The sequence below is a fragment of the Chanodichthys erythropterus genome, chromosome 10 (genome assembly GCF_024489055.1).
Source record: "Chanodichthys erythropterus isolate Z2021 chromosome 10, ASM2448905v1, whole genome shotgun sequence".
NCBI classification, from domain to species: domain Eukaryota; kingdom Metazoa; phylum Chordata; class Actinopteri; order Cypriniformes; family Xenocyprididae; genus Chanodichthys; species Chanodichthys erythropterus.
In genome coordinates this window covers 58,255,563-58,268,755 of record NC_090230.1, presented here as the reverse complement: position 1 = coordinate 58,268,755, position 13,193 = coordinate 58,255,563, and the positions used below count along the sequence as shown (strand labels likewise).

The 13,193-nt window shown below is 35.9% G+C and overlaps 1 protein-coding gene across 2 annotated transcripts in view; it reads right to left on the bottom strand.

Moving 5' to 3' along the window:
- ror2 (receptor tyrosine kinase-like orphan receptor 2) overlaps nt 1-12,493 on the bottom strand; it is an 88,912-nt gene extending 76,419 nt beyond the window's left edge. For both annotated transcript variants that reach the window (XM_067398375.1, XM_067398374.1), the window contains exon 1: nt 12,154-12,493. In XM_067398375.1, coding sequence (XP_067254476.1) covers nt 12,154-12,244 — 91 coding nt within the window. In that variant the 5' untranslated portion in view covers nt 12,245-12,493. The remainder of the gene's footprint in view (nt 1-12,153) is intronic.
- Between the last annotated feature and the right edge of the window lie 700 nt (nt 12,494-13,193).

The following is a 13,193-nucleotide window of genomic DNA, read 5'->3' as shown; positions in this document are numbered from 1 at the left end:
TTCTAAATGTTTCGTTAGCATGTTGCTAATGTACTGTTAAATGTGGTTAAAGTTACCATCGTTTCTTACTGTATTCACGGAAACAAGAGCCATCGCTATTTCATTTTTAAACACTTGCAGTCTGTATAATTCATAAACACAACTTCATTCTTTATAAATCTCTCCAACAGTGTAGCATTAGCCATTAGCCACAGAACATAGCCTTAAACTCATTCAGAATCAAATGTAAACATCCAAATAAACACTGTACTTACGCGATTAGACATGCTGCATGACGAACACTTTGTAAAGATCCATTTTGAGGGTTATATTAGCTGTGTGAACTTTGTTTATGCTGTTTAAGGCAAGCACAAGCTCTTGGGGCGTGGAGCACCAGATTTAAAGGGCCACACACCCTGAATCCGCTCATTTCTAATGATGCCCCAAAATAGGCAGTTAAAAAAATTAATTTAAAGGGATAGTTCACCCAAAAATGAAAATTAAATGTTTATCTGCTTACCCCCAGTGCATCCAAGATGTAGGTGACATTTTTTTCTTCAATCGATCACAAATTATGATTTTTAACTGCAACCGCTGCCCTCTGTCATTCAAATAATGGCGGTTGATGGGAACTTCATCTATAAGAGTGAATAAACCTTGCTTAGACAAATCCAAATGAAACCTTGCGGCTCGTGACGACACATTAATGTCCTAAGACACGAAACGATCGGTTTCTGAGAGAAACCGAAAAGTATTTATATCTTTTTTTACCTCTAATACACCACTATGTCCAACTCTGTTCAGGACTCCTTTAGTGATGTCTGATCGCGCTCTGTCAATGGCAGTGATGTCTGACACTCATTGAAGTATATGCGCGAGACATCACTACCGTTGTCAGAGCGCAATCAGACATCACTAAAGGAGTCTTGAACGGAGTTGGACATGGTGTATTAGAGGTAAAAAAAGATATTAATACTGTTCGGTTTCTCGCACAAACCGATCGTTTCGTGTCTTAGGACCTCAATGTGTCGTCACGAGCCGCAAGGTTTCATTTTGGATTTGTCTAAGCAAGGTTTATTCACTCTTATAGATGAAGTTCCCATCAACCACCATTATTTGACTGACAGAGGGCAGCGGTTGCAGTTAAAAATCATAATATGTGATCGACTGAAGAAACAATGTCACCTACATCTTGGATGCACTGGGGGTAAGCAGATAAACATTTAATTTTCATTTTTGGGTGAACTATCCCTTTAAAAAAAATGAATTAAAAATCTATGGGGTATTTTGAGCTGAAACTTCACAGACACATTCAGGGGACACCTTAGACTTATATTACATCTTTTAAAAAAAAGTTCTAGGGCACCTTTAAATGGTGGCTAACAAAGAAATCTCTTGCATTAATTTTGATAAAATTAATGCAAAAATATCTTAAAATATCTTAAAATATCTTAACAGTAGTGAACATGCCTATATGCATATTTCATACTTTTTCAAATTCATATAACATAACCTGAGAATATTTGTTTTCCACTTGAATTGTTTGACAAAAGATATTTCTCATGTCTGTGAAGCAAATATACACTAAGTTTTGGTTTATTATTTTGACAAACTCAAGCTCACAGAGGCCGAAATGGCAGAAAGCGCATCCTATTTGTCTTCTTCATTTTACAAAGGCAAACGTTTTTTTGTTTTTGTGAGTTTACTCAAATAAAAGTATACTTTATCTTACACACTCCACACAACCACTTGGATATGAGCCTAATAATAGCACACATTTATCTAGGTTGAAGTTAGTGCAAAAAGCCATGTTAAGTTGCTACTTACATGTTTTAAATGATAACCCATATTTGAGGTCAATGGATGATAGGCAATTTGGATTTCCTGCCCGACATACTGTAATTACCACAAGGACCCGCCGTTAACGATCTGTCCCTTACGGAGGTTTTTTTTTTTTTTTTTTTTAAATAAAATTTTTGGTTGACTGAGCTTCGATTAGTCGAATATTAGGGGCCGGCTCTAGTCCTTATACAACAAATCAAAACATATTTGCTGGTTAATATACAGCTATGTATAGGTTAGAAATTTTAAAAATAAATATTTTATGGAGCTGTACTACCAGAATCTGAGGAAGCAGTAACACCTGCTTTTTTACATTGATTTCAACATCTAGTTCAGTGGACGTTTGTTCAATGTCATATCTTGAAAGTAATTTTTATTCTACAATGCTCCTTTTATCCATTTTTGGAAGTTACACCCACAACCCTCCCTTTGAGCACACAGCTTTCAGACCCTCCTTCTTTTTGGGAAAGATTGCCAACATGGCCTGCAGGCACTGACACACACACACACACACACGCACACACGCACACACGTACACACGTACACACGCACACACGCACACACACAACAATGCTCATGCACAAACAAGCACTGTTGATTAACATCTCACAAGGAACTAGATTAAAGGCAGTTTCTTACAGTTTCTGAAAACACATCAGCTAGAGGATCAGCTATTTCCTCATCTAAACACATCAAGTGGAATTTATAGAGACGCACAGCTGGTTTTCCCTCTGCTTTGCCCAGCAGGATTCACACCTAATGAAATATGTTTGTTCCATTCAAATTTGGACTAAATAAAACACGCTAAATAAAACACTCCTCAAACTAAAATGTCCAAAACACTAATAGAAGTTACAGCCAAGACTCACACTTAAAGAGTTATTGAGTAAAGTGGCTTAGAAATTTCTTTAAAATAATAATAATAAATAATAAATAATAAATAATAAATAATAATAATAATAATAATAATAATAATAATAATAATAATAATAATAATAATCAGCTGCCCTCATTGAGGCCTTGACATACTCTGAGAAATTCTTCGAACATTACGATTTCCATGTCAAAAGAGGTGGAGCTCCAGAGCACCTCACCTATTACCCAATCATCATGGAGCATCAGCAGTTTGAAGGAGTTTAACAGCCAGGGCAATGTTTTCCAAAAGGTTTGTGCTGGCAAACTGTTTCAAACCACTGAAATCATCTTCAAAACCCCTTAAAATGACATCACACCCATTTGTTCTTCGATTTAGCTTGAAGTACATTCGGGTCCTTCAGTGGAGTGATAGTGGAATCAAGATTTTCCTGCATGGAATTTAATTCTCCAGTAGATGTTGATAAATCCAAGTATGTAATCTCATGCCTTCAGCTCCAGTCTTCTCAAAAGCATCTGGGCGAGCTACTATCTTTGATGGCAGTTCAGTATCAGTTTCTCTAATGAAAAACACAGCTCAAATGCTCCTATATGGATATGTATAAACATGAATAAGCACTTTGCTTTTTGTCTGATATTCTATTTATATCGGTCATGCAAAGTGGAAAAAAATAACTCTGAAAGCACCAGAGTGGCACCACAGAGGGAGATGCAAGCCAATTTTCCAACAGAAGGCAACCACATTAATGCTCTTCTGCTCCAAGGAGAGATTAGTGCTGAAGTACTAAGGCTCCACTCGACGTTAAAAGTTTATTCCTGATCTAACGCTGGGTGGCCTTTGGAAAAATGTCACCTTGTTGGTTTAATGTGGCGTTTCGACGAATCGGGTTCTTGAAGCTGTCAAAGAAAATCATAGGTGTGGGAGTCAGCATAAATTCCACTGACTTAAGACATCGAACGACAGGAACTTGGAAATAAAAATATTCAAGAACATGTTTGGCATGCAACATATGCCTGATGTAAAATCTGAGCAGATATATAGTACACTGACTGATTGCCACAAACATAAAAGGAATGGAACATTTAAACAACTTAAACCTTGCTTAAAAAAAAAAAATGACAATGAGGCCATTATTAGATTTGATTGGGAATTCTTTGGGAATCAGAGCAGTTACCATGTTTTTTTGTTTCGAGTGCCTATCCACCTTACCCTGTAACACGGAATGGAAGTAAGCTATTTTGAATGTGCAAGACTTTGGATTCTGTTTTTGCATGGCTAAAATGTACTAATAGCCTAACTAATACGTTACACCCAATCTTGCGATAAAAATAAGGTGGGTTTGTTGGCAAAGTTATATGCAAGAAAGAGAGGTTTTCACATTGATTGTTTTTATAACCTTAGAGACTGCTATAAATTGCAGTAATATATTATCATTGTAGCACTGACATATATTTTCACATTTTGTTCCCTACAAAATAAAATACATCAGTTATGTGATTTGTGATTTTTTTTAAAAGCCATTACTTGTTTTGATAGCAAAAACAGTTGCTATCAAGTGTCCAAATGGAACTACAGAGGTTGTTGGACATTAAACATCACACGGAACAGGTAAACTCATCTACTCAATAGTCGCTTTGGTAACACTTTATTTTAGGGTCTTTTAACTAGTTGCTCATTAGCATGAATATTACTAGAATATTGGCTATTTATTAGTAGTTATTAAACACATATTAATGCCTTATTCTGCATGACCTTATTCTACATTCTTAATCCTACCCAATACCTAAACTTAACTACCTTACTAACTATTAATAAGCATTAAATTAGGGGTTTATTGAGGGAAAAGTCTATATCTAGGGAAAAGTTAATAGTTTATATATGTTCCCTATACTAAAGTGTTACCGTCACTTTCACACCCTTGTTGTGTTTATATAATCACACTCTTGCAAACTATAACTTAAAAGTTTCAGGTAAAATGTTTTAATAAATACTGAAAGAGTCGGAAGCTTAGTGATGATGCTGAAGTCATGTGACCATGGTGTAGTTAGTTTACAGCCTACATTTAGCTTTTGTCTTGAGTCGATTGTATTTAGGCTTCCAAATTTACTAGCATTGTTCATTTGTGAAAATCACGATAAACTAAACTGGGGTTTTTTGTATAGAGAACCAGAATGATGCAAGCTTATGTGTTGGTCTACAAAAATACGTCATCCCTGCAGCGCTCTATTGGGAAAAATCTGATTCAGCAAAAGAACAACAAACTGCTTAGTCATAGTTCTATACACATTCAATTGGAATATGTGAAAGTAGCACTGGAAAATAACCTACTTTTGATTTAATGTGGTATGAATCAATGGCTCAAAAGTGATTCTTTTTCAATTTCTTTCAGGCTTATGCTTACAACCACAAGCATTAAGTAGAGCAAACGGTGATATGTGACTGAGGAAGAAGGAAGAATGGTGTAATATGTTAAAGATTACACAGGAAAAGCCATTAACTTGTTCGAATGTCACTGACCTGAATAACGATAAAAGAAAAACAGTTTTGAAAACAGTTTTGTTTTTATGCAACAAATGTGAGAGCAGACCATGTGGAGTAGACCATGTCATCACACTCTTAATTTACTAATGTAAAAAACAATATAGTATACAAGAGAAATCAGTCACAGTGTTTATCACAACACAAAGTTGTTGCCTTTATACCCATGACCAGCATAATATATTTAAAAAAATAAATTAAATAAATTAATCAATTTATTGTTATCTCATCATCATGTTTCTATACTCCATATAAAACACCTTCTTTGCAATGAGAGTCTCAACATTCATTGACAAACACTTTAATGCAAAGCCACTTAAGCTGCATTCACACTACCAGTGACAAAGTGACACAATCTAATTCATTTCAATGGAGATCTAGCGATTTTGGGTGACAGGAGCAACAGTGACTGTTAGAGACAGGATGCCTGCGTGTCTTCTGATGTGACAAAGTTGAAATATGTTTAACTTTATACAAATGAAGAGAGACTTTCAGGAAGGACAACCAAGAGAAGTGGAGTGCACGTGATCCGTCACTACAACCTATAGGGGATTGTCGAGGCAAGATGGAGAAGTTCATTTTAGTGGTCAGCAACTTTCCTATGATTTATGATATGCCTCTGTGTACATACCGTGGTACTTGCTGTGCTGACCTCAAACCTGAATGGTTTCGTAATCTTGTCATCTAAGATGTCTTTCTTCAGTCGAAAAGAAATTAAGGTTTTTGAGGAAAACATTCCAGGATTTTTCTCCATATAGTGGACTTCAGTGGGGCACAACGGATTGAGGTTCCAAATTGCAGTTTCAGTGCAGCTTCAAAGCGCTCTACATAATCCCAGATGAGGAATAAGGGTCTTATCTAGCGAAACGATCGTCATTTTCTAAAAAAGAATAATAATTTATATACTTTTTAACCACAAATGCTTGTGTTGCACTGCTCTGCGATCCGCCACACATTATGTAATCATGTTACAAAGGTCACGTGTGAAGTAGGTGAAAGTGCAAAGATTAAGCTAAACGCCTTTTACAAAAAAAAAAAAAAAAAAAGGTAAAACAATGACGTCTGACGATTTTGAAGTTGGAGGAGAAAATTAGATGGTTTGAGATGTTTTTCACCCTACCGCGGTACTTCCACCTACGTCACGCGTGACCTTTCTAACGTAATGCATGGCAGATCACAGAGCAGTACAAGATGAGCATTTGTGGTTAAAAAGTATAAAAATATTTTTTTTTAGAAAATGACTGATCATTTCACTAGATAAGACCCTTATTCCTCATCTGGGATCGTGTAGAGAGCTTTGAAGCTTCTCTGAAACTGCAATTTGGACCTTCAATCCGTTGCATCCCACTGAAGTCCACTATAATGGAGAAAAATTCTGGAATGTTTTCCTCAAAAACCTTAATTTCTTTTTTTACTGAAGAAAGACATCTTGGATGAGTAAATGGGGGTGAGTAAATCATCAGGGAATTTTAATTCTGAAGTAAACTAATCCTTTAAGCATTTTATGTACTAATTACATTCATATTGAGTCTTTTTCCTTCCAAGAGGTTCATTTGTGATGGCAAGAAAACTGATTTGTTGTCTACAATATGGAGTAACATTCACAAATGTCATTCACAAAAGTTACTTGGTAACATTTCTGATTATTATCAGTGATAAAAAGTTATGCTGCTTCATTTGATTAAAGAAAGGAACAAATGAAGAAACAAATGGAATATTTCAAAATAAATCATTTCTAAATAAAATGCATGGGAGGAATGGCTGAATATATACTTTGGTTTAGGGCTGGGCGATATATCGCATGCGATTGACTCACGCGCATTTCGTCAGTAAAGCCGATTCCCTGATTACCGAGAAATCGCTATCACCTGCTTTCAAATGGAGCGCCATTTAATAGACAGAGCTGTAGTTCACAGACGCGTTCATTATTGAAGGCGATTCATCTGCGATAATGAGCGTGATATTGCGTACTTTGTCAGTGATCTATGGTTCTGTCTATTAAATGGCGCTCCCTTTGAAAGCAGGTGATGGCGATTTAGCGGTAATCAGGGAACCAGCTTTACTGACGAAATGAGAGTGACAATCGCATGCGATATATCGCCCAGCTGCCCTAGTTAAGATTTATACCATGCACTTTGGGGGTTGATACAATTATATAAGTGGCCCCTAGGCTGACTAGTACAATTGGACAAAGCAAGTCTGGCATTACTTTATCCATTTTATGGTAATTTCAATATGGTGACAAATGTGGAAAACTTCAATGAGTGAGTTCGGTGTGCTGATTCATGCAAAGCAAATGATTCATGCAGTGGTGCTGATTCAATACTGCATCAGTCCAAGCAGATGAAAATGGTTTTGCTGCCGTCCATAGAAAGAGACATTAAAAAGAGGAAATATGTCACGGACTGCCAAACCGTAGACTTGACAGCAGTTAAGAGCGTTGTGGTCAGTGGTTGTGCTTGTGGAACGGAAATATGTTTTTGTAACATTATTGAACTCTCGCATCACTAATCCAAGCATCTCTAATCAAAACATAGCAAGAAAAGTTGAAACCAGAGGGCCGCACTTTCCTTCCTGAACAATGCGAGGTGTTTAGAAGAAAACAGCACTGTTGTAGACCATAAGCCCATGCCAGCAGAAGAGATCTCAGCAGTGCGTCATCAGGTAACCTGATCCATGCGGAGAGCTGAAAACATTTAATGCTGGAATGATGCTGGTTAAAGAGCAGTGCTGACTGATGAAGTGATGGTGAGCGAAGGCAACGCAGTCATACAACCTAAAAGAGCTGATTCAAAAGTTTAGGCTTAGTGAGATTTAATACTTTTAATCAACGCATTAAATTAATAATAGTGACAGTGTTGTGAAAGATTTCCATTTCAAATAAATGCTGTTCTTTTTTAACTTTCTATTCATCAATGAATCCTGAAAAATAAAATGTATCACAGGTTTCCAAAAAAATATGCAAAAATATTTCCAAAAACAGCACAACCGTTTTCAACGTTGATGATACAATATATTGACATGGAAAAATATTCAAATATTTATATATCTATCTCAATATTGTTTTGTTAGTCTTTAGGTATAATATATTTCTAATAATATATTGTATTCCTGAAAGTCTGGTAAACACTGCAGAACCATAGAACTATACTTCCTTAATATTATAGAACAGGCATGTGCATTTAATAAAGGTTACAGCAGTACTGCAGAACTAGAATGATCAAGGTGTACAACAGGATTCTTTTTTCACATACTAATTGACGAGGCCATTCCCATGGTTAAATTGGCTGTTTCCAAAAGCATTAAAGGATCAGCTGCCTTGCCGCTTTTTTTTTTCTTCCCATAACAGGCGCTTTGAAGATTTTTCTCTTGCCCTGGTCAACTCTGGATTAACAGACTGAACTCTGAGTAACTCTACAACTACGTCCAGTTCCTTTCCATCCACCTCATTTCACAGCTCAATAGCAGCGCTGCTGATGGGGGTTGACAGAGAGCCATAAAACAGGACAACCAAACATGTTTCTCTTTGTTTCAAATATCAAGGCAAACCGGCCGTCTCTACTGGGCAACCTGCTTTCTTTGAGTCAGGGCTTTTTGATGAACATAGTATAAGGTTGATATTCTTCAGATGTCATGAACTTTTTTTTATGACATCCATCTTGCTGTACCTTGATGAGGTACCGGTCATATTTCACCCCATAATCATAAACAAAATTTAAAAATATAGGATCATTCTGTGACAACTCAGGGGCTGTTTACACAACGCCATTTTCAACTAAAAACTTATGCGCTTTGGCTGTTAATTTCCACGACAACAGGGCCTGAAAACGCAAACTTTTGAAAACGGGTTTCAAAGTGCATGGTTTTGGAAACTATAACGGTATCGACTTTGTGTAAACTACAAAAACACGAATTTGTGTAAACGGTGCATGCATATTACGTAGGGAAAGTCACGCCAAAAATTATCGTCCGAAAATGGCATTTTTGTTTTTTGACTGAAAGAGAAAAACAGATGAAAATATGAACCAAAAATATATGGTTTTTCTCTCGCTTTAGCCGTTATCACGTCATACATTACAATACATTAACTAATATTAACAAATGAGACCTTATTGTAAAGCGTTACCGTTACTTTCAATACAATTTTAGTTATTTTATTGCCTTGCATTTTTAAATTCATGATCATTAAAACATTGAATTAATACAATAATATTAATACAATTATACAAAAAAGCTCAAAATAAGAAATAAATAATTTATAAAAAAGCATTTCCGGTTTCTATTTTCGGCCAAGTACATCCCGAATTTTCGGTTTCGGCCCAGAATTTTCATTTCGGTGCATCCCTATGTATTTAGTGTGTTTTTTTTTTTTTTTTTTTAAAAGTGACATCGCCAACTACTGGCCTAGCATGAATAATACAGCGTTTTTAGTTATTTTCGCTGATCTGTGAGAACGGAGATCATTTTGACAACACTGGTGACTGTACGCAGAGAAAAAAATAAAGAAAAACTTTTCATTTTTGTGTAAATATACCCTCAACCAGAGGCCCCCAGCTACAAATTTTTATAATTTCTTTTCTGGTGAAAGACATGCACAAATGAAGATAAAAGTCAAAATATTAAAAATGTAAAATGAGTAATCAAATATTTTGTTGAGGGTGGTAAAAATGTCAATTATATAGAGATTTGGAGCTAAATTACAGGGGGAAGAAAGTTACTTTAGAAAGATGGCAGCATCATTATTTCATTTTAAACAGATTGGTAAGTCTGTTAGTACAAAAAGTAGTGATTTTTTTTCTTTTTTTAAAATAAATAAAATTAAAATGTCTTATTTATATGTGTTCATTTCTTCTTCATTCCAATGAAATTTACTTTCAATAATAATTGTAATTTTCAATAATACATTTTCTCCTCTATTTATATTTTAGGAAAGAGATCTCGATAATGGGAGGAGTGCCTGAGGCATCAAACAGTGTGAAAAACCCTGATGCAGAGTTCAGCCTTACACCAGCCCAGCCCCTTTTGTTTTTTAATGATTAACAGATTCATTCAGCATTAACATGCAAAGACTCAAAAGTGTAAACATGCAAATGGCTATAAGGAGCAGACATTAAGCTCAAAGGAGGAGGCATTAAGATCTGAAAATATCTTGACTATTTAAAAACACATACCCCCTTCTCAGTCTACATTGTTTGAAGCTGATTCAGTTGTCTGTGGGTTCAGGGACTCTTATTAGCAACTGAATCAATTACCATGTCAATGGGCTTGTTGAACATCTCCAACACCTTTTTGATGGTTGAAAGTGTGAGCCAAAAGAGGTTGGACCTCCTGCGGACAGGCAGAAATGCAGCTGAAAGCGAGCAGCGTGAATCCAGAGGCTGGTGAGGGCCAACAGAACAGAACCCAATGCAAACTGACACATTTTCACATGGACATGGTTGCTTTGATTGTTTATGTTGTCAAAATATAAACTGTATTATTATTGCACAGCTCTATATATGAAGTTGGATATATATTATGTCTCTTATCTTCTTGTATTATAACTACAGTACATTCACGTAAAGCAATAATATATATATGTGTGTGTGTAACTATCAAATCTCAACACAGAACAACTTTTGTTATAATCGCTAAAATACCAAAGAGTCTATATTTTGAGACAAAGTTCTTGTTTATGATTTTCACTTCAGTTTTCAAGGCAGATTTCAAGACAGTTTTCAAAAACTTAAAAATGCTTAACAATATGGTATTTTTGGTATTATAAAAAGTGCCTCTAAATTCAGTAGCTTGTCAGAAAAACATTGTTTGGTTCAAATGGTCAAATACCGTATATTAAGCTGATATAATCATGGGTGCAAACGTAATATCATATGGAAAGCTTGTTTCAACACGGAATAAAATAATATATAAATAATTGCGACTATTTGAGATATAAACTCGCATTTGCAAGAAAAAGTATGAATTGTTAAATAAAAATTCGTAAATACCTTTTTTATTCTGTGGCAGAAACAGTCTTCCATAATATCGTCTTCACACGCTACACCTAAAGAAATGTTGGTCTTTTCGGCTTTCCATACGCTCAAGTATTATATTGCTTTTCTTTTTCCTCATTCAATTGCTCTCTCTCGCATTTTTAAACACAAAAACGTGTTCTGTGTGAACGAGTGTGTTCTAGTTTGAGGTGAAAATTGTGGTTGTACATTTGCAGTCTTCATTAAATAATTGGTGGCAAGGCTGATAAAGAAGAATCAGTCACGTGACGTTGACGCACGTACACCTAATCAATGAGCTGAACGCTTCCACTGTACCAGGCCTACAATCTCAAGTACCAGTGACAAAGCTTTAGCACAGGGTGATAAAGTTAGTAGGAGACACCATGCATGTCCCATCCCCCTTTAAACCTCCAGCCAAATGGCCAAAAGAGCGCAAATTCAAAACAGGAAATTTCAACATCTGTCACACTCCTCCCTGCAGGGAGGGAAATGAATTAACACCAAATCACTCTCAAAATATGCATCTGATTATCAACAGGCAATTTCAACAAACAAAACTCGATAAATTCATTACCGATTTAAAGTGGGAATAATTAAGGTACATATATGCTTATGTCAAATGAACTTAATCTGCTTATTTTGCAGTGTATTCAATAATTTAGCAGCAATATGAACAAACACTTACATTAATCTTTAGGTGACATAGGATAATAAATCAGCTCACATTTTCAGAAAGCTTGTTAAACAGCAAAAAAAAAAAAAAATTCCACACTTCTATTAATTCTGCATAAGGATAAAAAAAGAATCTGATCAAATTTTAAATTCAGCAGTGATTGCTTGCAATAAAATGTCATAATCACCAAAAAGAAAACGTTTATGGAAGCTCAGATAGGGAAGAAAAGGATATTTAAAGTAGGAAATTCTTACCTGCATATGTAAAAGTTGCGAGGAAGATGGATATCACCAGCAGCCGAGTTTGAGTTGTAATCCTTAGTATATACATCCTTACTGGGAACATTCCTCTGGTGCAGCTGGATTCTGGAATCAAACCTCTCCACAAGTGATAAGTGAGTTTGTGCGTGCGTGCGAACAAAGCGCGTTTTCCCAAGGTCTCAAGTGTGAAGTGAATGAAACTGTTTTTGGTGGTTCGTTTGCAAAACAATAACGCGTTTCATCCCGTTCAATCGAAAGGTGTTCGTCGACCGCCGCTGATCCTGTTCATGTGTCCCAAAATTCTCCTAATAGAAAAGTGAGCGAGTAACTCCAACTCCTCATGACGTAGGATGGAACCGTCCCAAGGGAGGGAAGCGAATTTACGAATCCTACTAAGACAAAGGCCCATCTCATGAATATTAATTAGCAAATGATACCTTCAATCAGCAGGCCTACTTGATTTGCTGAATAGCAAACTTTGATTGGCTCTTGAATATTAATGAAGTCACGTGCCACGACGCTCCACGAAGGTTTCCAGGCAACGTCAGCATGAATTTCTCGCCATAGTAGCGTTAGTGATTTGGGAATGAGACTAGAGGTTTGAAAACCTTGAAAAAATACGACACCTACTGGGGGGGAAAACGTGGGGTCGGTATTTTCATTCAGAAAGGATGAATTAAGTTGACCAAAAGTAATCAAGAAAGTAGACTTTCAAATAGTTACAAAAACTTTTTATTTCAAATAAACACTGTTCTTTTGAATGTTCATCAAAGAATCCTGGAAAAAACTGTCATGGTTTCCACAAAAATATGAAGCAGCACAGCTGTTTTTAACACTGATAATAAGAAATGAGCAGCAATGAGAAATAATAGTCAGAAAATATTTTAGAAATGGAACAGGAGTTCGTAAAATCTAAAGGGGTGACTGTAATTTTATTCAGAGGCCCAAACTGAGCAAAAATGGCCAAAAAGTAAGATGAAATTCTGATTTGAGACTTTTATATCAGTATAGCAGATACTTACACAAATTGCATA